Source organism: Anopheles moucheti, chromosome 2, assembly GCF_943734755.1.
Source record: "Anopheles moucheti chromosome 2, idAnoMoucSN_F20_07, whole genome shotgun sequence".
Taxonomy (NCBI): Eukaryota; Metazoa; Arthropoda; class Insecta; order Diptera; family Culicidae; genus Anopheles; species Anopheles moucheti.
This window is the reverse complement of record NC_069140.1, coordinates 15,318,578-15,344,476: the sequence shown is the minus strand read 5'-3', so window position 1 is coordinate 15,344,476 and position 25,899 is coordinate 15,318,578. Positions and strand designations below refer to the sequence as shown.

At 43.7% G+C, this 25,899-nt stretch overlaps 5 protein-coding genes across 6 annotated transcripts in view; 3 read left to right on the top strand and 2 right to left on the bottom strand.

The window, feature by feature from the left end:
• Positions 1-218: 218 nt before the first annotated feature.
• LOC128309934 (probable asparagine--tRNA ligase, mitochondrial) lies at positions 219-1,810 on the top strand. Its single transcript, XM_053046446.1, has 2 exons — positions 219-349; positions 440-1,810. The coding sequence occupies exons 1-2, from the start codon at positions 233-235 to the stop codon at positions 1,736-1,738; spliced, it is 1,416 nt and encodes a 471-aa protein (XP_052902406.1). The 5' UTR covers positions 219-232; the 3' UTR covers positions 1,739-1,810.
• LOC128309935 (short coiled-coil protein B) lies at positions 1,767-3,274 on the bottom strand. The gene is made up of 2 exons (XM_053046447.1): positions 3,145-3,274; positions 1,767-3,069 (listed from the first exon to the last, which is right to left on the bottom strand). Exons 1-2 carry the CDS (start codon positions 3,194-3,196, stop codon positions 2,729-2,731), a joined length of 393 nt encoding a protein of 130 aa, XP_052902407.1. The 5' UTR covers positions 3,197-3,274; the 3' UTR covers positions 1,767-2,728.
• Positions 3,275-3,669: 395 nt separating this feature from the next.
• LOC128309456 (cysteine-rich hydrophobic domain-containing protein 2) lies at positions 3,670-7,924 on the top strand. Its single transcript, XM_053045854.1, has 3 exons — positions 3,670-4,763; positions 5,917-6,127; positions 6,207-7,924. The coding sequence occupies exons 1-3, from the start codon at positions 4,642-4,644 to the stop codon at positions 6,372-6,374; spliced, it is 501 nt and encodes a 166-aa protein (XP_052901814.1). The 5' UTR covers positions 3,670-4,641; the 3' UTR covers positions 6,375-7,924.
• Positions 7,925-9,305: 1,381 nt separating this feature from the next.
• The window catches only part of LOC128300873 (G protein-activated inward rectifier potassium channel 3-like), a 68,787-nt gene continuing 52,193 nt past the window's right edge, over positions 9,306-25,899 (top strand). The window contains exons 1-2 of the mRNA XM_053037105.1: positions 9,306-10,255; positions 16,178-16,574. Coding sequence (XP_052893065.1) covers positions 16,234-16,574 — 341 coding nt within the window. The 5' untranslated portion in view covers positions 9,306-10,255; positions 16,178-16,233. The remainder of the gene's footprint in view (positions 10,256-16,177; positions 16,575-25,899) is intronic.
• Positions 20,279-25,899, bottom strand: part of LOC128300882 (serine/threonine-protein phosphatase 2B catalytic subunit 3-like) — a 46,603-nt gene continuing 40,982 nt past the window's right edge. For both annotated transcript variants that reach the window (XM_053037127.1, XM_053037118.1), the window contains exon 2: positions 20,279-25,899. This exon is cut by the window's right edge and continues 2,614 nt beyond it. The gene's annotated coding sequence lies outside the window, so the exon portion shown is untranslated.

The following is a 25,899-nucleotide window of genomic DNA, read 5'->3' as shown; positions in this document are numbered from 1 at the left end:
GGGTAATATTTGAACACACGTTGAAGGAGAAATGATAGCACTGGATCTCATGGTACATTTAAACATGTATCATTCGGTTCAAATCCTTTCCTCGTTTATTTCAAATATAGAAACACCGCCATCGATGACGAAGGAACAGTGCGTAGCGATTTTTAGAACGGTTCCCTGCGTCGGTTTTGACGTTTCTATGGCTTGACATACACATGATTTCAAAACAAACTATTGCACGCGAATGGCTTTGCTGTGTACCCGGTTTTTGTTACGGAATTCCTCCCGCAATTATCATGTTTATCGAATAAAAGACCTCTCGGTGCAAAACTGCAAACCAGGACACAAAGTGAACGTAAAAGTATGTCGGAACGGAAATCGAACTCCACGGGGAAGGCAGATGAAGTTGTGCAACATTAGCCGGTGTTTTCTTTCCAATATTTTCTTTCAGGGATGGGTTAAATCCGTTCGCAACATGAAGGGAAACTTGTTTGTGGACATAAATGATGGTTCGGCACCGCAAAACTTTCAACTAGTCATTAACAAGGAGAAAAATATCGACACTGCTTACGGCTCTTCGGTCGAAGCGTGTGGTGTAGTCGTTGCTTCGCCAAAAAATCAGCTCGAACTGCACGTAGACTCGTTAACCGAGCTGGGGAAATGTCCCCTGACCGAAGGCTATCCGTTTTACCCTAAAAAATCGTACCCCCCAGAGTACATCCGAAACCACTTGCATTTGCGATCGCGCGTAAACTCCATGGCATCGACGTTTCGGGTGCGACATGAGGCCACACGAGCGTTCAACGAATACCTGCAGCAGGATGGCTTTGTCCAGATCCACACACCCGTGCTAACGTCCAACGATTGTGAAGGAGCAGGGGAAGCATTTCTAGTGAAACCCCTGAACGATCAGCTATTGAAGGGTATGGCAAAGGAAAACGTTCCCCTCGAACATGCGTATTTCGATAGACCCACCTTCCTGACGGTTTCCGGTCAGTTGCATCTGGAAGCGATGTCACACGGATTGGACAAGGTGTACACTTTCGGCCCAACGTTCCGGGCCGAAAACTGCAAATCAAACATTCACCTGTCCGAGTTCTACATGCTGGAGCTGGAGGAAGCATTTATGGACACACTCGAGGCGCTTATGCAACGGGTCGAAGATATGTTGAAGAAGGTTACCGCCAGCGTAATTGAAAGAAGCGCCGCAGACTTGCGTTTAGTCAGAAAGCTAACCACCGATGGCAAGCTCGAGGAGGACTTTCATTGGTTGGACAAGCCATTCTCTCGGCTGACGTACGAAGAAGCAATGAACATTCTGGAAGCGAAACAAGATAAGTTAAAGTCACCCGTTTGTCGTAAGGAAGGCATCAATAAGGAACAAGAACTGTTCCTGGTCGAACACTGTCAGGGTCCGGTATTTGTGTGCTACTGGCCAAAGGAGCTCAAATCTTTCTATATGCGCGAAAGCACCGCAAATCCTCTGCTTGTCGACGCATTGGATTTTCTCGTTCCGCATGTTGGAGAACTGGTGGGTGGAAGTGTCCGTGAGGATAGCTACGAACGTCTGCAACGAAAGCTCCCAAACCAGGACGTCCTGCAGTGGTACTTGGATCTGCGAAAATTCGGAAGCGTCACGACGGCAGGTTTCGGGCTGGGATTTGAGAGGTATTTGTCGTGGCTTTTAAATGTTCACAACATTAAGGATGTGATACCGTTTCCACGGTGGGCACACAACTGCGTGATGTAGGAAATTCAGAGACCGGTGAACGTTGCGTGTGAGTTTGCAATTTATTTAATACGAAATAAATATAGTAGAGTATTCCAATTTGTTACACGTTATCTCGTTAGCGTTTGAGTAACATGTACTCTCTTACAGATACAAGGGGCAAATGGGAGCGATGATAGTACCGGGGTGTGAATTAGCACAAACTTAAGCTTAGTAAACCCTCTCCGGAATGCACGGTTCTACCGCTTGGTAGAGGTAATAAACATTAGTGATAGGTCAAACAATTCATTTTACGGAATGACCCGAAGAAGCTGGGTGCGAATCCAGTTGTTTTTACCGATTCGAGTAGTGTAGGAAAACTTTTGCGGCTCCGGCCAAAAGGCCGTTGCAGGTGCAACGAGTTTGGGTTAGAGCCTATTGACCTTCTTGGACTAGATTCGGGCCCGAATTCACTTCACTTACAGGAATCGATGAACTTACTAGGTCCACTTTAAGCCGGTTACGACGCGAATTTACTACGTGTAAGAGTTAGAATCGTTTTTGTTTCCTTGTACTATCCCTGAACCTGCTGAACCAATCTGTACCTATGGGTTTACCTGAACCGCTTGCGACTTCAACCAGCATATTGCTAATACACACGAGGGAAACGTAAAAGACAAAACATGCTCAACCAAGGCATCTATGAAAATAGACAAACAACAGTCGAATGCTACGCGATCCGTGTGTTCTAGCAAAGGCGTGACAGTGTCCAGTGGCAACTGGGAACTTCCACGACATGCCGTCCAGATATTGCGTTCTTCAAGCGTTAATATTAATTCAAAAACCCTTAATCTAGCCTAGTTTTTCCGGTATGGTGCACTAATGGTCACTCGGCCAGCACTTCATGCGCCTGGTGCGTGTGTGTCTTTGTGTTCTACTACAATAGCAACAGCTCGTGGAATATCTTTGGCTTCGAAGTGGATCGTTGTCGCTGCAGCGAAGAAGCATTTCGGTGTCGCGAGGATTCAGACCTTACTTTTTCTTCTGCACGTTGTTCGGCGTGGTCGATTGGAACACCGACGAAGCGGACATCAGGTTTTCGATGTACTGTCCGAGCACCTGATTCTCCGAGCGCAGTTTGAGATTCTCTTCCTTCACACTGTCCACTCGCTGGGATAGATCGTCCAGTGTGTTCTGGAGTTCCAGCACCTGAGCAATGAGACGGGCCTTTTCTTCCTGCTCGTCCGCGTCCGGGCTTTCGTTTTCCAAAAACTGCTGTGGACTAGAGTTACCGTTCGTGTAGGAACTGGCAATCGAATCTAGCGAACGGCCATTGCACATATACTTGGAGCTTTCGTCATCGTTGATGATGACTGCATCGGGAAGGAAAAACAAATGATTATTCATTTGAGAGTGGTTCGATGAGGAGAGTGTTTGCACACCGTTACCTTCTAAATCATCATCCGCCAGCGGTATATCGTCTTGTGATTTCAGTGACATGATCTGTTCGATGCTGGAAATGGTTACAGAGGCACCCAATTTGAATTTCCACGGAAAAGAATTTTCTTCACCCTTTGCTGATACCAAAACAAAACGAGCGAAGAGAAAGATGAGTCTTCACAAGGTCTGACAATCGTGGCACGTTCAACAACCGCAATAGTTTGTTGACGTATATTCCAAGTGTTTATCGAGATGACAGCATTTTATTACGTATATACCTTGAATTTACACGATTTATTACTTCTGGCTAAAATTTGAAGCTCAGAAATTACGTTCCTACTCGGCAGAATTGATCCGATTGATAATAAATACATATGCCTTTCGAAATCTAATTCAAAATCAGAGTGAACCTGCCCATTTTTCCAGAGTGACACTCTGCCTGCGTTGAACGGTGTGACAGCTGTCAACACAGCTGCTCGGAAACACGAAAAAGGAGCAGATTGTTGTCAAAAGGGGGACAAAACAAAGAGAACCCCCATAACTGCACTGCATAATCCGTGTTTTCATTTCGTGTGGGGCAATGGAACATCGCGACGAACCAGTGGATCAAGGCCAGTGATACTATCGTTCGAAGAACTTCCTTCGTCTGCAGTGGAAAGCGTTCTGCAGCCATTAAAAGTGCGCAACCGATAGGAAGGATCTGCAAAGCAGCTGCCAAAGCAGACCACTACCAGCAGTCAGGCAGACAGATAGGCAGTTCTTTTTGTTGTTGGTCGATTGGTAATTGTCGATCGGTGCTAGAGAAGGGCAGAGAGAAGGGCAACCTTTTCACCCTGTAGGGCCGTGGTTATTACGTATTATTACAGTCTGCATCGTGACGCCAGGCGGAGAGAAACTTACGACCGAAAAAGGACCCCGGGCAGTGCATGAAATAAGAGGAAAAAATGTCTAATGTGCGTGCGTGTTAATCGTATGCAAACGCATGCATACGAAGTGCATCCAGTGCACGGTTCGTGTCGAAGATGATGTGCGCTGTTGCTGCTCGTAAGCGATGCAAGGTGCAGTTCAATGTGTAGCATCGAATGTGTGTGGTTCGCCTCCTCCCGGACCGACGTGTGATACGCATCAAGGGTTGCTTTGATGAGGGCAGCCGAATAAGCTGCTGGGACATACACCGTGTCTGAAAGATTGTTGGAAAGAATGGATCACTGCGGCTACCGTGGGTGCGGAATCTCTTTGTTTGCATACACCGCTTTTGTTTACATTGCGAAGAGTTGAAAGGTGTACGAACGGTGCCGTGCCTTTGCCCGCCACGGAGAATTCTCGGTCAAGAACGGACCGAGTACAACGCGAAGGTGTGATCGTCGAGAGCTGCTGTTCGCTTCAAACAAAAGCGCCACTGCCTGCTTGAGCTAGATTGCACCACATAAAGCGCTGCATCAAAGCTACCTTTTTTGTGCTACCGATCTAAGAAGCCCTTTGAACAGCCCAGCACACACGCTACCATGATGGCCGATTTCGACGCAATCTACGAGGAGCAGGAGCTCTCGGAGGAAAACCTTGAGGAAGCGCACGTGCAGATGGTTCCGGATCCGATTGTGATCCGTGGGGCAGGCAATATGACAGTGTAAGTATGGAATGTTTGCTCTCCGAAACCCTTCCGATAGGTATTAATTATGTGTGGAAAACAGGAGGTCAGAACGCCAGCTCGACCAGCCAACATTTCATAGCCGCTATCGTACGCGTGTGTGTGGCCTCTGTGGCCGTCGTCATCGCTTGCTTACACAATCGATCCGTACGGCTGTTGGGTGGATGGTTCGTTTTCTCCGTGAGGCCGCCTCTCGTTTTGGGCTGCTCGGTTGGTTTGCGTTTCGATTTCGTTTCTTTTTTGTGTGCCAAGTTACACAATAGCAACAGACCCCGTCTGTGTTGCTGTTTGATGGCCCAGCTGAGCGATAGTGAAAGAGACAGAGAAAAGCGCGAAAACAGATACGCATGGAATGGAGTGCCAAACATGGCCATACCATCTGAATGGTGATGAAAGGCGAAAGTTAAAACAGGGCTCAATTCATGGAGAGCGAAATGGAACCAAAAACGCTGGAAACACACACCACTCATGGAGCCGAAAACAATCACATGCAGGTGCCATGGTGTATGGCATTGATTTTCGCGACCGTAGCAGTTTCCTTTCCGTTTGCTGAGATCCATTTCAATGAAGGTTGTTCTGCGCTACTTTCGCACTACCCTCCTAACCTTCCTTTCCCGCATTGCGGCCGTTGTCGATCGAGTTGTAATTTTGCTAACTAAACATCGGCCACAGTTTACGTCGAACGCATGCGGTATCGTTAATTGCGATGAATATAGATTTCCAGTGGCCAGTTGCTTTCGTTTTCGCCCTCACTTTTCGAACAATCTTGCTTTTAACTGACGCAACTACACTTCGGCATGGCCCATTGAGAGTCAGCGTGGAATGGGTTTGAAGATCGCGTCTAAACAAAGCCGCCAACGTACGTAAATAAACAATCTAGTTCTTGTTAATCTTCCCCCTAAGTGAAGTGCAAGCTGGCTGTTCCGGCTGTTCTTCCAATGAATGAATCAAATTTATCAATAAACCTCATTTGCGTGCTCAAATTTCACAAATTTTCTCCATTCTCCATGAATCATCATTTAAGGATTGTGATCAGCGAATGACACCCAAATTCATATGAATAACTTTACTCACAAGATTTACTAGATGCAATACTAGTATTAATCCCTTGCCCTTTTTTATCGTTTTGCAGGTTTGGCTTAAGCAATCGATTCAACGTGCAATTTCCAGCCGGTCTGGTATCGCGCGTCGCACCGGAAGAGTTCAAAGCGACAGTGCTGCGGATCAATGCCGTGCTAAAAAAGACGCTACCCGTCAACGTGAAGTGGCTGTTCTGTGGCTGCGTTTGCTGCTGCTGCACATTAGGATGTTCTCTATGGCCTGTGATATGTTTAAGTAAGAGGGTAAGTGACCAGATCGATGGTGGCGCGGCAACGCCTAACAAACTAATCGAATTGTTGATTCCATCTCGTCCGTTCGTAGACGCAGCATACGCTTAACAAACTGCTCGAGTGGGAAAACAGTCACCTTTATCACAAGCTCGGACTGCACTGGCGCCTCAGCAAACAGCAGTGCGATTCGAATTCGATGATGGAGTACGTGCTACTAATAGAATTCATACCGAAAACGCCAATCTACCGGCCCGACTAAGCCGATGTGGGATGCGCTGGATGTGGGAAGGACGGCCTTCAGTTCGATTCCTTTTACCATTGGGTGTAGAGTTGGTGTGTAGACAGGAGCAAAACAAGCAAACCCGGTAACCGAAATGCGGAGGAAGATAGGCATAGCGCCGGGAATGCTCGTTTGGTTTCCGGTTGGTAATGATCTAATTATCGATAGCGTCTAATTTACGATAGTAAAAATATAATATATTTTACATACACACTCGCTAACAACACCCCATCGCTGCACGATCCTTTGAGTCAACACAAACAGACGCAGATTTCGTGTAAACCTTCTTAGTCAATCATATCCATTGGATCGTACGGAAGCGTATCCTTTACGTGTGTCTTTCGTGCTTCGCTACACACGTACGCTTTTTGTTTAACTGGTTCTATTTTAATGAGTTTTAGTAACGACAGTAATAGTGTAAGATCAAACCATCAAGCGCATCAGGCTGATCAGGCCGCGTGTAACAAATTTGCACACACAGAGAAAAGATCGTAATAGGGATAATAATAACTACATTAATGATAACAAAAAAGAACGTTTAGCGTTTGTATAGTGTATAGTGAGTTTTGTGAGTAGTAGGCAGCCCCGGACATATGCGACGAATTCGGATACAGCTGTTATTGGGTTTTGGAAAAGATTGTGTTTTAGGAAGAAGCTGAAAACAGTACGAGTATTAGCCAAATTAGTGAATGCGCAAGACGTTTGTGGAGCGAAATCCCCGAGAATAGATACGCGTTGAAGACCCCGCCGTTCTTTCGTAGCAAAGGGCTTGCGAGTCCGGTCTAGTTGATCAGAAATGGCAGTCATGACTTGGATAGTGGGTCGCTGCGCTAAGAGGATGATTTAGACTTTCAGGCAGAAGGCAGTTTAGTTACCGTTTTCGTGACACGGCATACAATACAAAAGAGGGCCACCCTCCGTCAATCGCATGTGCCATCTGCAGTAGGACGGCACTACTTTACGTGATTTCGAACTTCTGCTTTCTTTAGCTTGCTGTTATCTGTACCAGAGTTTGATTTTAGCGATCTGTTCCACAAAAATGCTATGTGAAAAATCGTTTTCGTTGTGCCTAAAAACGCGTTACGTTAATACACTTTCCTTAAGGGCCAAAAAAAGAACGATGTACAGTTTAGAATATCACCTCACACGGGCGGAAAGACAGAAGACAGCTTTTTTTTCTTGATAGTACGCAGTTGCCCGGCCGTCAATAGCAGGCGTACGTGTACCGGGGAAAAGGTGTTGGATCGTCACCAATTCGAATTCGACGAACAAACGAGTGCGCCTACACGAATGTACTAGCGCCACACAAGTGAAACAGGTTGAACCGGGAAGAAAATTAGTGTTAGGCTTTTTATACAGCATAGTGTTTACGAGCGAACCCGGAGGACACGAGGTAATGGAAACTCTATTATATCCCTTCATCTGCGCTGGGACGATTGTTATTTCATCGAGAAACTGAGTGGACGGGAGGAAAGGCTGAAGCAGTACAATGCAGTTACAAAACCGTGCGGAATAAAATGTTTCGAAAATGAAAAAAAACCCTCCCCCTTTTGGCTGCTTGCCCTTTCGTTCATATTTTCATGCCCCCGAGAACAGCGTGGTCAATAGTGGTGAGTGTTGAAATGGGAACAATCGGCGTGTAAGTGTGTGTTCGTGCAAGCGTTTGTTTGGTAGAAACAGAAAACAAAACTGCATCAAAAAAAAAACCACGCAAGCGAAACAATTCTAGCACGAGCTCTGTAGGCCTTTTTATTAGTAGGGGGTCTGCTTCTGTAGCAATTCTTTCCGTAGAGTGTACAAGCGTCACGCTATAGTGTAGTGAACTTTTTTTTTCCCTGGGTGTCTTTATTCTATTGAGTGGGGTTCAGGAGTAAAGGACCCCTTTGCTTTACTGTTAGACGGGTGCATTTAAAATGGACAATATGGGGAAAGAGGTCCCAGTTTTGGGTTGTTTGAAATTTGCAGCTCAATACCCTTTTGCGGGAAAAGAAACTTGGGGTATTGCTGTGGGTTGTGCATGCAATTGTTGGCGACAATCGTGCTAGACGGCGGTTCAGACGCCACCTGTGCGTCTACGTACCGCATCAGCGTAATGCGGTTCCCTCGCTTCATCCCCCTTGGTTCCCCTTTCACCCTGCTGCTGCTGTTGACGACGTTGATGCGTCATCGGTAATTCACCTTTTCGGCTGTGGTAGCATCAGTCTGTTTGGTGGTGCAGTTTGCAGCAGGACCTGCGGACGTACGGAACACGTGTTTTTGGTGAAACGCGATAGGCGCGACGACCACCAGCCGTTGTGTTTTGCAGAGCGTGCCGTGAGTGAGCGTGTGAGTGCGTGTTGGTCCTGGCGTAGGTCTTCCTGCGACAGCTGATCGCCGTTAATGAGGTGTGAGTGATGAATGTACGATCACCACCCATGGAGACCTCGGTGCAAAAGTCGAAGGACAAAGGCATTCGCATCGATATTAATGACATCTGTGGCTAAAACCACACATGATCTCGTGACGTTTTGTAGAAAGGAAAAAGTACAATTAACTGGCCAGAGAGACAGCAATCGCTTTTCTAGTTGGACGTGTTTCGAACTCGTTTAGAACTTTGCTGGGGAGAAGGGTTTCATACATTCTTAGCCTTTCATTGCCTTTCGTTTGCACGCTGAATCCGTTTGGCGGATGTACAACTCTCATTGCCCGAGCCGCGCCGTTATATCTCGTGTCTCGCAGCATACGCGTCGCATGTGTGGAAAATGATTGCGGACACTCTCAATTCGCTCTCCGCTGTGGGTGTGTGTGTATACAGTGAGCTCGCCACAATGGTTCGGTAGAACGAACGAACGCAGTGCGGAAGTGTGTGGTGGAGGTGGTACCGGTAGCTTGGTTTTCGTTGCCGTCGGTAGGAATCTGTCAGTAAACCATCCGCCGCGAGCGATTGCGCGCGTTATTTCCTTTAGATCGCGTTTCGTTGTACCGCCCGGGGTAGTGTGACCCAAAGTTCTGCTGGTTTGCGATCACGTACGAGTCGTGTACGCAATTCCTTCGCACATTCGCACCTTCGGTGGACTTCCTCCCTCCCATCATTCAGCAAGCGAGTGGAGGGGGGTTGAGTGTGTGTTTGCACATGCGCACAGGTTTGTCAACCGCAGGCTGGGTCAGTGTTTTTGCAAACGCTCCTTCCGTTGGCTGTGCAAATATCCTTACCTTCCTGAAAGCGTGTGGTTCGCTGTGTGCATGCGTGTGTGTGTGTGTGCATGTCGTAGAAGTGCAAGGATCTGAGGACCCTGAGAGGGATTACTATCAAGCTCGTGTGCTCACTTCTAGGCGGTAATTCACTGTGGCGCGTTTGTTCGATCAAGTTGGCTGAATAAGCTAAATCCCCGATCGTGGCGGAGCTTTTGTTGTGCGCGGGAGAATCGTTGGTAAACCCCATCGGAAATCCACCCAATAGTAAGGAAACGAGTTCGTCTGTGTGTGTACGCGTGTGTTTACAGATGAATCAAACGGATTTCCCTTATTTCAATTACAAGCCAATGTTCTAAAGGCATAGCTGCGCCTTCACCACACGAGGTCAGTTGAATATTCGCGATCAGAAAACATAGCACATGTCCAAGGTTTGGGTAGCAGTGCGATAAGGTTTCAGTTTTGCGATCAAGCAACCATCTGGTGGTTGGCACATGGTTCCAGTGCGGGTTGAAGTTTGATTGTGGATTTGCATACGCTGTGGTGCGTGTTTTATGGTGATGTCATATTGTAGTACATGATCGTGCGACTAAGTGAGATGTAAGCAGAAGGAATAAGTTAGGAAATGCTTTAACCATCGACCATCGATACGTACATAGAACGAGTACTAGACGACATCCAATTGCAAGGTTAGTATGCAACTTGAAGCACGAGATCAGCTGTTGCAGAGTTGCACACGTCGCAAGGAGCTTCTCGCATGGTTGCCCTAGGTAGTACTCTCCGTTCTTCATTGTTTTCCGACATTTTCAGCAACCGAAACATAATGAGAGCTTTCAGTGCGTTGCCCCTTTTCTTTTTTGTCATTTTTGCACCAACCGGTACCTGGGGTGATGCCTCGCACACAGCGATCGATGTAGTGGGTCAGTGCCAGTACAAAGTCACGGTGCACGAGCGGGGTGTAACGGATTCGCAATGTAACGCACCACGACAGGTTCATGCGCATGTCGCTTTCGGTCTCGTTAACCTTGAGCAAATGTGTATTACAAGCTGCATCCGAGTGTGTTACCTTCGCTACCGGCACCATCCTTGTGATAACCCCCCGAAGGGAATCACAAATGATCGTAACGATCGTAACGATTAGGATCGATTTCCGCATCGTTGAAAGTCTATGCATTTCTGTGTTTATGTGTGCGAGGATGAATCTGAATCTTTTTCAAACAATTTCCACAATTCAACGCTCTGATTTGAACGTTTGAATTCGCCCGAACGATTGTCCTAGTGTGCTGGCGAACGGCAGGAGCCTGAGTGAGTGGCAGGTCTCAGCATATCTTTTTTCCTGCTCTCGGGAACGACTCCTCCTCTTGGCCACTATTTGGTTCAAGGTTTAAACACCTCCGCTAACGGCCGTCACTGCTGCTGACAGGCACGTTAACAATTTCAATAAATTAAGAGGGTTTTTTTTTATTATCAGCTTCATACCCCCAGATCATCTTGCGAGGCGTTTTGGGGGGCCATCAGCAGGTTTCGTCCGCTCATCTTGTCATTGTCTTTGAACACACGGCGGTCACGAGATGCTTAAGCTGCTGCGCTTCTTCATCTATCCATCCGTGTGCTTAAGTGATATTAATTTGAGCACCAACCTGCTCTCGCTCTGCTCGCCCAGCTGGATGGCAAAGACGCACGCTAAACACACGCGCTAAAGGACGCAAGGGGCATCTTCGTCTGGCCGCGGATTATCTTGTCACCGGGTAGGTGGCCCCGTCCATTTTCCTAACCAGTGTCTTACACCGACGTCATCTCGCATTTTCGTTATCTGTTCAAATAATCAACGAATTAGGCAGCATGATGAAGTGCCCGGTGGTGTGTTAGGCATGTTGGAAGGTGGTGCTGTGCTTAAGCTTATTATTTGTGCATTACCGGTATTTATTTGCACTGGAGCTTCTCACTTACCGTGCTTGTAGCTGCTGGGGTGTAGAATATTTTCACGCCAAAAAAAAAAAGCTTGGAAGGAATATTCACGTCAGGACCATAAAACGCGTATCGTAAATTTAACAACGATAAGATTCAAAGCCTTACTCTGACCGCGAAACCACTTCTCATCGTCTCGGTGTGCGGGTGAACCTCATGTCGCTGTTTGGTAAATTTCGCCCAAATTTGTGCTCTGTTTATGTTACCGTCTCCAAATACGTCAATGACGACGTGAACCGTCCCATTTGGTGTGTGAAATGCTGTCAGCTTCTAAAATTTGGTTAAAACCACACGATTTAATCGTTTCCCCCGGCGGACGACCATGTATGACCAGCTGCAGGGAGTTTTCTTAGCAAATGCATTCCCGAACTATGCTGAGAACTTTTTAAACACCGGAAAAAGGTTTGCTTCCGATTGTCTTTTTGTTGACGTTCCAACTTACTTATGTGCACTCCACCGGCAAAGGCAAAGATTGTGCGAGCGTGGCACATTTTTGTTGTTATTGTTGAGTACCGTTGAAATCATTTATTATTGACCGCTCTGGCACCATTTCCTGCGTAATTTGAGTTTTGGCAAGGACAGTTTCTTGTGGTTGGGCAGCGACATGAAACACGTGATGGTATATTATGTTGCCCCAAGCGCAGGTGTTAGCGTGGTTTCAACTCAAAATTGAGCAGATCCAGTTTCACGCAAACCAAAAATATAACACCTTCCAAAAAAAAAAAAAACCGGGGAGTACATTGTAAGGAAAATTCCGTCCAGGTAAACCTGTGTCAAGGTTTCTGCGTGGATAAGCCAAAGTAAATAGAGATAAATGTAAATGTATCCAGTTGCTTTTGGTAAGCATAGTAAGTGTTTGTTGGCGTGTGTGTGGGTTGAAGGATTTATTTTAATTTATAGAACCATCTACCACGGCGAAGACATGCGTCTGGCCATCCCGGAAGTTGCTCATAAAGATCGGTAAAGTGTAGGTAATATCACTTATCGCAGGGTCTTGAGATTGTTTAAAAAAACATAACGAGCAATTTAAATTTGTCAAATAGCAATGACTTTATGATATATTGACCGATCTCGTTTAGTGCTGCGAGGTTTGATAACGAACTTTAAATTCAATGTCCATAGTGTTCATCTCATGTCATCTTTGGTATTTCCTACGCTCTTTATACTTGATCATCTTGAACGCTTTGCGTATTTCGTGTGTATCCATCGCTGGCTGTTGGCTCTACATCTATTCTAGCCCTTACTCTCGGATGACTAACACTTTATTCCACCCTAAAAACGTTCTTACCAGTGCGTTCTACCGACTTTCGCATCTAATGGCCTATTTAAAGCTTCCTTTCTTCCTCAAACTTCCCTTTTTCGCGGCATCCCAGCAGGATGGTTTTTTGGGATGGAATTTTCGGTGGAAAACACGTGTTTTTTCCCCCCCACCTCACCGCTTGGCTGTCCCAACCGGCCATCGTGGGTTTGAATGTCACAGCAAAAGCGGCAGCACGGACAGAGCGTCATCGATGAAGGTTTGTTTATTTTCGGGTTGCCTTCACTACTTTATGAAGGAATGCGTCCGTATAACAGCAACCAGCTGACATTGATCTTGAATGAAACGTACGGTATTGAGTACAAAATTGATACAACGGAATACCCACCCGCACGAAGCTAAACCATCTTCTGCCGTGCCGTGTTTTCTTAATCGTTTCATCGTGAAAATACCCAAAATCACTCCCCTAAATCACTGTGGTCTGTGTCTCGAGAGGAAAGTGATTTTGCTTTGTTGTTGCTTCTGCACGCGCTCCCATTCGGTTGCGAGTGGGGTTTTCAGTTTCACATTACGCCGCTTCACGTTGAAAAACGAATTTGCGGTGCGTAGTACTTTCAATTGTGCTAGAGCATGCAAAATGTTTATTAGCCGCCGATCAGAATAGCACTGTTGGCTAAAAATATACACTTGTCGCATAGGCAAGCGCTTTGTTTCGAGTGGAACTTGTGTGAGGTTTTAATATGTTTCTTCTTTTGCTTCTTGTGGGGTTTTGCGTTTGTTGAACCGATTTTGTTTGGGTTTGATGGTAAAGATTGTTGGGCGATTATTTTCATTTTAATTAACCATCTTCAAACATATTTTACACTCACTTTAACGCTATAAAACGAAGTTTTTATGTACTGTCTTCAAGCTAGTGATAAAAGAAGAAATTCTGCACCTAAATTTGGGATAGAAGTGTGGAAACAATCTCTTTTAAAGTTTAAAACATAAAAACAGAAGAGACAAAAAAGAATGAAAAATTTTATAATTTTTTTTGATAAACAAAAACCTTGTGAATGCAATACGAGATACGTATCCGTGATAATCTCAATCGGATGTGCCATGCAATGCCCACCGCATGTTGCAACATTATGCAATCACTGCCATGTGCACAAAAGAACTCATTTCATCCAGTTAACGATCGTTTGATCGTGATCGTGACACTGGACCTTGGTCCGGACAGCTTTTGTTCTCTCTGTCTATAGCAAACATGTATAATTAACGAACGATCACGGTATGATGCCATTAGCCGAGAAAGGTAGATAGATTAGAAAAGCGACTGAATTGCAGTGGAATCAGTTGCGACGCTTAGTGTGGCGGTATGTGGACAGAACCGTTCGCCATTTTGCATTGGTCAGGGTTGAAAATCTGTACTGTACGCAATTGCGTTGCTGATTCAACTGTGGACAGTGATTGCCGCTCATACACTGCACCCGGTTGTGGATATTGTGATAGGTGTTGCTGGTAATTATTTTTCCAAGCGCAGTGCATGTGTGCGTGATGCTTTTTTTTTGCTTCCTCTTCAATCGATCGAACTGACCATCATCGATCGCGAACATTGCGATTGGGTGAGGTAAGTGAGTCACCGAAGGTGAGGGTAGTTAATGTGATCGCAATGTCACTCATGGCCTTCGGAATGCTTACGACCTCGCGACCGAGCGGGAAAGGTATCGCAACACATCGCAACGGGAAGGGCTGTCCGTCGATCGAACCGCCCAAGGTGTATGGAATTTCGAATCGCGCGGAACGGCGTACAGGAATCCCATTTGACACCCTTGGGTAATTAAATGACGAATGATTGATGTGTACCGGGGGCCGAAATGAGCCATCATCAAGTCGTTACAACAACAAAAAAACCCGGCTCTGTGCCTCCAAAGGCAACGCAATGCAGTTGGAGACGGACATGCATTCCCCTGTTTGCCATTCGGAATTTAATGTTTAACGCCTGAACGGGTTCCGTTCAGTCAGAATTGGAACAACATTCACGAAAGTCTCCGCATATCGGCCGGTGAAACAAAATATCAATTTCGACACTCAAATGACACTTCCTGCACTAATCTCGGAAAGGCAACGTGCTTGTTTTGAATATTCTGGCAGAGTTCTGATGTGTGTGATGGCTCGCGAACATTCATTGCCAAGGGCTACAACAAAAGGGTAAACGACTTCGGATACGTGCACTGCCCGGGCGGACACACTTTGCTTTGTGCACTAGGCGCAATCCTGTAGATAGCGTTAAATGGCTAGCAAAGACGTGAAGTACCGTGCGGAATGAATGGAACGAGCGCTGGAGCGATAAACACAAATGTCTCCTGAAACCTGATCACTTCCACCGACGGATGATGATCTTTGTTGTTAGCCGGTGATAGCCGAGAGCTTGCCGCTGACACGACTGGCACGAGTGATCTTTTCTTGCGTCCGGAAGATTTTCTGATAAGCACTCGTCACCATTGTTAGCGCTGAGTGCACATGGTGTTCAAACAGGGCGTCAGATATTTGCCGAGGATCAGACGAGATATTCTTTGTACACGCTGGAGTTCTTTCGCTTGCTGTCTTCAACGTTCTTTCGCATATTTATTCAGCGATACCGTGTTGTAACAGACAGTGCAACCATTTAATCGATGCGCAAAGAAGCGACACGTCCAAAAATAGCATTACTCTGCGAATGGTCTTGATGCGTTACTTGCCCTCTCCACATGCCGTTTTTAGTGGCAATGATGAGTTGTTATCCTCGACTCGATCTCGACTAGATCTCCGAATTGATTAGATTAAACATGTACATCACATCGTTATGATAATCTTTTCGTGTCGAACCGCGCACCAACATGGCTCACTGGGTCAGTGAGGCTGCTAATGGCAGCGCTAAAGCCCTGCCAGGACAGGTTACGGACGTTACGGTGCGTGTAGGTGCCACCGAGAAACATTGTGACATGATGAGTTGGTAGCACCAGCAACACACCAGACAGACATCGGCGGCTTAAGGTTGACTCTCGCAAGATGAAGCTCCGCAACTCTGGTTGGAAGTTGTCCGAGAGCCAGTAGCAGCGAGTTGGAGTTTGGAGACCGGCTTGTAATGGCAATTAAAAGCGATTACCTTTTTCATGTTTGACGCGCGCTGGTGGGCGTCTTGTAATTAACAACACGAGTGATTTGCACGATTGGATTTATCCGCTTGTCGTATTCATCGTTTCTAGGCGATTGAAACGAATTAGACCTTGCTTGGTCAGTGTCATTGCCGCACACGACATTTATGGTGCGCATGTGTTTCATTGAGTTCGCTTCGATTAGAAAAAAACTGTTACGTGTTGGAAGATCTTTCAATTGGTGTGTTTCTTTCGCTGTGTTTCAGGATCCTGCTGCTTGGAAGATCTTAAACTATAAGGAGCTCTTCAAGATAGTGCAACAATGACCAAACTATTGGAAGATGTCCGTCCGACGGATCGAACTCCACATGACGCAGGTGATCCAGATGCAGCCGGTTGCTGGACGAAACTGCTTGACGATACCACACAACTCAAGCCGGCGATCATCATTGGATCAGCCTCCCATCCAGAAGTTGCACCGGACACCGTAAAAGAGCTGCTGGTGACGGTCGATCCGGAAACGGGAAAAACACAGCAAACGGTCGAACCGAGCGGTGATCGAGCGGCAGGTGGACGACGCCGAGAATCGATCCTCGGAACATTCCACCGACAGTTGCGGATGTCGTTGAAGGCGGTCAGTGAAACACCGGGACCATTGACAAGGTAGGTAGTCACGCTCGGTAGAACGTGTGGAGCGGAAGTGATTCCTTTGCCGAGGTCAAGGCAGATGGTTCGGTGACTCCTCTAAGCGATTCGGTTATCATATGGCGCGAAGTAATTGTCCGTGAAGGAGAACTAAATGGAGTGTTCTACTGCATGAGACTGGTTATTAGTTGAGGCGCCAAACTGCCCGCCCCAGTGGGTAATTAGGAGCTTAGGGCCGCCACCAGAACGACTGCGTTCCTTGAGGCATAATCGTTTTCCATCACGCGAAAGTATGTACATGGTTCGCTGTGATTTAAATTCCTATCGCAGGCCCTTTTCTCTGGAGTGCATGCTAAACATGCACGACAGTATGACCACTGCTTTCCCTGTCTGGACGGTAGATGGCATGCGATGACGACGATAGGGAAGAATGTGATTTTTTTATTCGCCATTGTATCACGTTCCAGATCCAGCAGGGTGGGATGTTTATCTAAAGACCCTCTGCTTACGAATGCATTGTCGACGCCGGTTCTTGGACGACTTGAATTCTTTCGATACGTTCACGAATAATGACACACGAATTGACAGCAGAATGGAGTGTGCAACTTTATTGCCGGTTGCTTTGATTCCCGCCACAGTGTCGACATGTCCCTAAAAACTGACAGAGCTGTTAGTAATGTGGTTGATCTCGTTTCTATTTTAAGCAAAGCAAGAAGCGGGTTAGGGTTTGTTTACTTTAGTGCGGCGACGCTGGTGATTATGTTTCATTTTATATCTCAGCGGTTAACGAGTTAAACGCTTTCGCACGATCAGCTGACCGACCACGGCTCTGCGAAGGAGGCAGTAAAAGTTGCACTGGTTGTTGTTTTGTTTTTCAGATGGTTTTTGTTTTATTTCAATTTTCTTCTGTTTATAGGTACATATTTATTTCTTTTTTGTTACTCCACGATCAAATACAATTCAAAAATACATATAATTAGATTATCAAAAATTCATTCATACAATGTATAATAATTTTCCATGGGTTTTCTTTGCCTGCCTGCAATCTGCTCCATGTGTTTGCTAACTTGCGTTCGGATAATCGTAACGAAACACCGCGCAACTAATCAAACAGCACCCGGTTACTACCGAACGGAACAAGCAAAACGATAAACAAGCAATTAAATAACGAACAAAAGCAATAGTAAAGGTTCACTATCTAGAGTAGTTTTGCTTTATTTTTTTGTATGAAAAGAAAAGTGTCCACATATAGAACACTCCCACTAATGACAAATGAAAGTCAATTCCCTCAACAACTGTCAGAAACGGTGTGCTTTTAGTATTCATTACATCGATGCTGCCGTACTGCACGAAATTATTAAAGTTCGCTCGAAATGTGTGAATGTGTGTCTTCTCGTTAGTATAAAGATAATTTTTAATTAATTTCACTGTTGGAAAAACACTGTGGATTTTCTCACCAAATAACAACGACTAACGCCATCGAAACGGAATAAGCAGGACAACAGGAAGATTAACTACTAATTGATTTCATAACCGTTTTCGCTACGTTACACGTTAAAATGTTGTAAGTAAGGAACAGTGGGTGTGATTAAAACAGGTGAAAACAACAAGCGGAAAAGGATACATATAGAGTACGGACCACTTACGTACGCCAACTTAAATCCTATCAAGAGTTTCCTTCAAAATGTGTTCGCCGCTGTGAAATGTTGCGTTGCTTTTAGAACAACAAAACAACACGATAGACTCTTTTGTGCCAATGCAGCCGCATACCACAGAACATCAGAATCGAATAAACACTGCACATTGCACCAACGGCGCCCAAGGTGCATGCAAAACGGAACGGTAAAGAGACATCAAATGCGTTTCGCTATTCAATTCAGGATCTTATCATTAAATGTTGCTTTGCTCTCCTGTGTCTCTCGTGTCTTATATAGTGTTGTTGTCTTTTCTCTCAATGTTTTGTTTCCATGTGTGCTTTGGTTCACTGTTCTAATGTTTCTCTGTTTGATTTTTAATTACTTTAAGGATGCGTTAAGTATGCGGTAGTATCAATATGTGTATGTTTTACTTCCCATTTCTCGTTTGTATCTTTGTTATCTCTTCCTTCGAAACCCCCTTGCAGTTAGTATAGAAAAAGTTCGTGTGATGAAAATGTGAAGGAATTAGTAGGCAAGAAATGTTGGTGTGCGTGTTTTACACAAGCGTATAGTTTCGTTATCTTTTGTGAGTACTTTCTGTTAATCCCGCGTGTGCAAGTACGTTTTTACCGTTGTGTTATGTTTTTCATGCCATGAAAGTGAACATAAATTTTCAAACGAGTAAATTGTTTATTATTTCACATCTTTTTGACTGTTTTTTTTTTGCAAATTGATTGTTTTTGCAAAACATTGGTACGTGCGCGATAAAGGGTTCAAAGTTCGGGTTGTGGGTTGTGAAAATTAGTTAAGGACGGGAGGATTCATTTGTCCACCGAAGACGTTGTAATATGAGACGGATATTGAAACGTTAATCAGAGACTGTGTGGGATGGTTCGTTAATTTCTACGTATTTGAAACTTTCATCAGGGACCGTTGCTTACTGTACCATCAGCTGGCTTTAAATGTTTTGCTGTAAATGTGTTAAGTCGCTCAGTGTAATACAATGCGTCGCGCAGTGTAATAAGTAGGTTTTGTTTTATTTTCCTCTTTGGTTTTTGTATGTCCTACAGCGTTAGCAGTTTATCTAATAACAATTATTAAGTAGCACAGCACTCCGGTGTGTTTCAGAGTTCATCGACGATTTATGTTGCGCGACTTGTGGCCAATTTCGTTAACACTTTTACTGTGTCATCTCACACCTACCCATTGGTTCCTTTCCTTTTTATCGCATTGTCCGACTTCGACTTATCTAATAACTATATTTTTTGCTAATATTTTGCATGCATATCATGATCGTTTATATATGTGTGTGTTTTTTTGTTTGTTGCTGTCTTCATCTGCCTATGCAAAGGTTTTACTGATGAGTAGTGCACTAAAGTGGAACCGCAGTCCGATTGAGGGTGCGCAATAACAACGCAATGTTTTAAAACCATGTTGTGTGTGTGTTGTATTAACCTTTTCCCAATCTTTTTAAATGAATTTAGTCTTACTAGTCGCTTCGGCCACTATGCAAAGTTGTTCACAACAATGCTCGCTAGTGGATCAATGAATGAGCGTAAATAGGGCGTTCAATTCAGATATAATAATTTTCTAGAGCTTCCAACATCATAAATTGTTTCAAAAAAGATATAAATAAGTTTTGCATTTCTTATTTTGCTCTTGATGCTATCTTCACGTTGACACTCGTTCCGTTTTCCTATGCCTGCCACTTGTGGATTGTTTTGCAACTCTTAAAATGCAGCAAACAATGGAAAAGGTAGAAAAAGGATGGCTCAACAATGCAATGTGTTTTGCTCGTTTAAATTGTATAATTTGTAACATCCGCTTGTGGGTAGTACATACACACAAATTGTTCATTTGTTTTTTGTTTTAAATTTATCTAATTGCGTTCCGCTTAGCTCATTTTTTTAAATCCTTCATCCATTAATCAATGTTCTCTGTACGCCCTCAAAATCTAGGTTTTGAATATTTGTTTTAAATATTTGTTTGTAAGTATATACTAACACTTTGCGCTTTTGCTATCTCTTATCGATTTACAAGATGTTGTAAAACGAAAAATGTTCACAATGATATATTTGCTTTTAGTTTCTTGTTTTTTTTTGGGTAGAGATGTAGAGAGATAGAATTAAGCACGCGTAAACTGAAGTCTTTAGTGTGTGTTTTGTTACAATGTTAGATTTGTTTTAGCTTGCAGTGGGTTTAGCAAATTTTGCAATAGTTAGTTTAGTTTTGTTGATTAGTTTAAGTTTTATTATGTTTTTCTTTTGTTTTTTCCCTATTTTTGGTATCCATCGGGGACACTTTGTATATCACCATGGTCTTTCGATGACCTTTCCCTTGCCGTTACATTTTTCCTTCTGCTTTGCGGGTGCGTATGAGGGGGGGCGCGTTTAGTGTTTTCAGGATGTTTTTTTGTGTGTTTCTTCGAGCACACGCCACCCCAGCAAAGGCAGGGTTTTTATAGACAGCTCAGGTTCTGCTTGATCGTTCGGTTTACCACCACCAGATGGCACACCGTGCGTCGTTCCTGCAGTGCAGCATCACATCGTGGTCGGTGTTCCGCATCGTGTGGCAGTACTGGCGAATCATGTCCTCGCTTTGTCAAACCGTAGGACCAATCACAGAAAAAACCACCGTCAACAACAAAATCAACATAGTAACCTCTTCGGTGAAGGAAAACGATACACTTAGCTACTAGCGTACATTCTGATAAAAGTCAATGTTTTTCAATCAGAATTCCGGTGCTGCTGGCGAGAATGGAAGAAAGATCAACACAAGCATCTCGGGACATGTATGTGACAACGCCGCAGCAAACTAACGGAAGCATCGAACCAAACAGGGTACAAAAACGCACGGTACGACTCGCATCTTGGTTGTGTTTCTTTATTTTGTTTCGCTTTTCTTTTTAATTGATGAAAACACAGCTAGAGATGATTTGTGGTTTGCTTTTGTTTGTATGTTTCATTTTTTGTTTTTGTTTTTTTTTGTGAATATCTTAACAACTTTCCCTTAGTTTGTTAGTTGTTTCATGTTGCCCCCAATGTTTGCGCCCATTGTTTTTCTGTGTTTCTTTTCAATCGCGGGCGCAATAGCTTCCTCTTCCCCTTTTCGTGAATGTGTGGTAGAGTGTTTTTCCTCGCGTATGTATCAATATCTGTGTTACGTGTGAGAGAGTAATGTAGCTTAGCTAAACTTTATAAAGTTCGAAAGATTCCTCTGTGTGTGTTTTTGTTGGTTCACGCCCATGTTTTTATGTTTGCGAGATTTTCTCTGCCTGCCACTATCGCTGTTCCGCTCGCAACCCTTCCCGTTTGTTATAGCTGCATCTGCATTGGATTCAATTGCGGGATTTTATTTTGTAGTCAATCAATCGCTTAAATATCGTTTAATAAATTTGCTTAAATGTTGATTTAATCATAGTTTTGTTTTGTTATTTTTTTTATTTTGGTTTTCTTTTCTTTTTTGTTTGCTTTGTTGAATTTTGTTTTGCTGTCGCGACTATGCAAGCGCTTTTTGCCCATTGTGTAAAGATCGTCTCCTAACGTTGTCCCTTTGTTTTGTTATCTTTGTTCATCTCGGCAAACGGAGTAGGAGCAGGGTTGTGTTTCGCAACATCATTTATCAGTATTACTACCAGTCGCCACCACCGTTTACACCCTGCCGCTCGAATTCTTTAACAGATGTGAAGCAAATGTTAATTAATATTATACTTGTCTTATTTGTTTTCTCCGCCTTGGTTCACCCTTTTTATCAATAAGAAAATATTTGAAAGAAATGCTACACCTAAAAAGTACACACTGCACAAGATAATTTGTTTCCTTTCTTAAGTGTTTTTTTGCTTACATAATTTGTTTACAAGTTGTTGCGCAACGCGGCGATGGTTTTTTCCCGCCCACACGCCCGCAATTGAAGTGACTTTCATCTTTCGTTCTTTCTTTCATGGCTTAGCTAGCTATTACGGCTTTTCTTTCTTGTTTGCTTCATGTTTTCTTTTGCATGTTACCGATGGTGTTGTTATAACAGACAAGGATTTGTTTTTTTTTCTTTTTACTACAATTTAATAATAACTTTGCAATGATGTTTAGTGCGCTGTTTGCTATCGTAAAAGACCAAGTGTCGCAGTGATCGCCTGAACAGTTCCTTAGCGAGTTGTTTAGTTTTGAGCTAACTAGAAAATGTGTGATCTTTTATTTTGTCCATTCAGTTCTGAAGCACAACGATGCTAAAAAGGTTGCAAAATGGTGAAAGGGCATTTAAAGAAAAATAGGCGAAAGGGAGACACAAAGAGCAAACTAAAACATCAAAAACATATAAAGCTATAATTGGATAAAAATGCTGTAAACGAGTGTATTGGAGTGTAGAAACGGAAAAGATAAACAAAAACATAATTGAAGCATGTGATGGTTAGCAGAAACATGACATAAAGGAAAAAAGCATGAAAGTTGAAAAGAAATCATTGTTTAGAATAGGAGAACAGATTTTAAAAACTTTTATTTTAACGTTTGCTTTTTCGCCTTCTTAAGAGCAGTAAAATTGGTAGTAGACAAAACAGGTTTTTCTTCTCTCTCTCTCTCTCTCTCTCTCTCTCTCTCTCTCTCTCTCTCTCTCTCTCCCTCTCTCGCTCTCTTTCTCATCAGATCGCGTAACACAGTAGAGTTTTGAGTAATGTATTTTGTTTTTTTTTTTCAGTTTCGCATACTTTGCTCGCATTATTGAAACATTGTGTTTACCTCTGCTGTTGTTAGTGTGTTTAAATGTTATTGCATATTTGCTTGGAGGATAGTTTTTCTTTCTTATCGATAATTTAATGTTTGTTACATTTTGTTTTTGCCCTTTTCCCTTGTCTTATCAGATAGAAATAATGTTTTCGATTGGGGAAATGTGCAGGAAGATGAGAGTATCGAATAGTGGCAACGGTTTGCCAGTAGAAAGCGTAATATTGCTTCAAATTTCTTGAATTGTGAGTGATAAGTTAAGTGTAGTGTCGCTTTTGCCTCAACAATGCGCCTGAAATATCAGGCGTGATAGAAAAGAATGGGATTTTTTTTTGTGGGGATTTTGGATTCGGAAGGCAAACGATTTTGCATTGGATGCAAAATTCGCGTGGGGTTGAAAATGATCGTAAATGATGCTGAAGGGGGAGGGTAGTTACACACTCTTTCGTATCTGCATGTGCGTGTATATATCACGTGCAGCTGTTGGTAGTTAAACCGTTCAAAGTACATAAACACTGGGAATAATCGATAACGATGCCATACATTTGCTTTACTTTACGCCTTGTGTGATAACTGGTAGCTGACTTTGCATAAACGATCATAACCGATCGATCGGTATGTGTACTGTGTTTGTGTTTGTGTGTGAGTGTGTGCCCTTTCGGATAATGCCATACGATGTGTGTGGATGTGTGTTGTGTCTTTACCTTTCTCTGCGTATATTTGTGAACCTCCTCCCATATCCTCGTATTGGTACGAAACAACATTGTTTGTTTGCCGTCGGCTTTGCTTTGTAATAATGCGTAGAAATATTTTTTGTTTAAATTTTGTCATTTGCCATGTTGCTTGTTTCGCCTAGCTGGTCTAGCTCTTCTACCTCCTTCTAGACGGGCATTGTTCGTTATCCTCGCCTCCATTCAATTATCAGCCACCATTTTCTTTGACGTACGATCATCAAGCTGCTTTGTGTAATTGTCTAATAATGAATAAAATTATATTACTTATCAATTAATCAATTTTACACTTATTTGCAAACTGTATTCCTTTGTTTTGCTTTTGCTATTTATTTTTTAATCGGATAATATGTATGTTCTTACGTTCGCTTCCCCACTGTGACGTCTAGCAAAATTCAAGTTGATGTAGATTTGCCGTAAAGTGGCATCCACCTCTGTTCCTACACGATCACGAGCAAATAACGATGTCTTTCTGTAAGTCTTGCGCGCTCGCATAGAAAGTAAAACGTAGAAAAGTGTATAGTGCACATCTTGGGTAAAGGAGAACTATAGGCGAAAGGGAAGAATTGAAACAACCGGAAAGAGTGGTGTATTATTGCTCATCTTCTGCAAGAAAACAAACAAAGTACACGAACAAAACCCACAAAAAACTAAAGAAGAAAGAAAGATCAACTTTTACCCTAAGCAGTAAGGAACTCGATTGTCATGTTCAGGCTCCTTTCCAATCTTAACTAAAACACATCAAACAGAAGCTGGAAATAGAGGCTGAAATGAGATTCGTTCTGCCATTATCTCACAGCTCACACATTCGCGCACGGTCCACCGGTGACTTAAATCTTACGCACACGCTGTCTTACGTTTCCTTTTTTGTTTTTTGGTTATTCCATCCTTGATCTTGTGTCTTTTAAAGTATCTCCTACGCATGATGCTGTTTGCAAAATTGATCAAAATGCTCTGTCACTTGCATATATGCTCGAACTCGGAGTGGACAAGAACTAGAGTTGAAACCGAAGTAGTAGAGCTCGCTTGTTACCGTTTGTGAATGGATCCTGCCTCTGTCGGGTGGAGTTCGCTACAAGGAGTTATGGTTTGAGGTTTTATCGGGACGAGCGGAAGGACAGCAAATCAACAGTAATGAACAAATGGCTTCTCTCAAACAGAGGACATGGATACCAGTGTTGGCTTGCATTCCAGAGCAATACTATTTTATTTGTAAAGCTTTTCGATAGTGAAGTAATTATCTATAAAGAATTGAATTCTTTGATTGAATTTGTGACGTGATATTTTTGTTTGTTTTTAAACAGCATATTCCTTTAGTGTTTTTCTCATTATCCCTTTTTTGTTTCTGCCGTGTGGTTCTATATAATGTTTTGCAACAAAACATTGCATATTCTTTGTAACGTTGTAGAACTAGCAGAACAGCTTGGTGCACTGTAGGAAGGAGATGTAAGGAACAAATGCAACTCGCGCGCACAAGAAGAGGAAAGCGAAAACGCTTTTGTTTTGTTTTTGGGTGGGGAAGCGATACAGTCACGATGAAAAATGGCAACAAATCTTATCCATCTACGCTTGCAAATTGTGTGGGGATGGGGATGGAATCGGTGCCGTGGGTGGTAGAATGGCGGGGATGGAAGGAGCGGCATTTGGGTGCAGGGAAGTGGGTGGGGATGTAAATGTATGGCCTATTTAAGATTAATTTGTTTTGTTTTGCTGTTAAATCTCTGACTCGTCGTTACCGCTTTGCTCGGTGTTTAAAACATGTGTCAACAATACAAACGACGATTGTTCTGCTATGTATCGGAAGGAATATAGGGCTATGCGCGGCCTTTTTCTCCCCCGTCCCCTCCCCCCCGTTCACTCCACACGCATGCCATTTTGCCACGGTTGGCCGTCTTTGTTTAGAGCCTTAGCCTTGGCGAACACACACACATACGCACACACGATGCGATTGAATTATTGCACGTGTAATAAGCAATTTTGTGAACAAGTTTTATGCCAACGAGGCAACATCTCGCGCACCGCCCGCGTGATGTAGAACAGTGCATCATTTGTTTGTTTTTTGTTTGTTTTTTTTATTTTCATGTGCCTCATTCTCTAACATCTTACGTCTCTACCTGCGGTTTGATGATTTCTTTTGCATCAAAAGATCATTAACAGGTCGATAAAACAATACGTGTGGTGGAGAAGGGAAAATGTTTTGCGTTCATCCTGACCTACGCCGCTTTGCTATGCTCTGCTCCGGTGTCTTTGGCCACTCGCA

What these genes read in the sequence shown, in the direction of transcription:
- LOC128309934 (XM_053046446.1), top strand. Translation starts at nt 233, where the DNA reads ATGGCTTTGCTGTGTACCCGGTTTTTGTTACGGAATTCCTCCCGCAAT. An exon ending in GACACAAAGTGAACGTAAAA is followed by an intron (nt 350 to 439) that starts GTATGTCGGAAC and finishes ATTTTCTTTCAG; the next exon opens with GGATGGGTTAAATCCGTTCG.
- LOC128309935 (XM_053046447.1), bottom strand. Translation starts at nt 3,196, where the DNA reads ATGTCACTGAAATCACAAGACGATATACCGCTGGCGGATGATGATTTA. An exon ending in GGCGGATGATGATTTAGAAG is followed by an intron (nt 3,070 to 3,144) that starts GTAACGGTGTGC and finishes TTCCCGATGCAG; the next exon opens with TCATCATCAACGATGACGAA.
- LOC128309456 (XM_053045854.1), top strand. Translation starts at nt 4,642, where the DNA reads ATGATGGCCGATTTCGACGCAATCTACGAGGAGCAGGAGCTCTCGGAG. An exon ending in GGGGCAGGCAATATGACAGT is followed by an intron (nt 4,764 to 5,916) that starts GTAAGTATGGAA and finishes ATCGTTTTGCAG; the next exon opens with GTTTGGCTTAAGCAATCGAT. An exon ending in TGATATGTTTAAGTAAGAGG is followed by an intron (nt 6,128 to 6,206) that starts GTAAGTGACCAG and finishes GTCCGTTCGTAG; the next exon opens with ACGCAGCATACGCTTAACAA.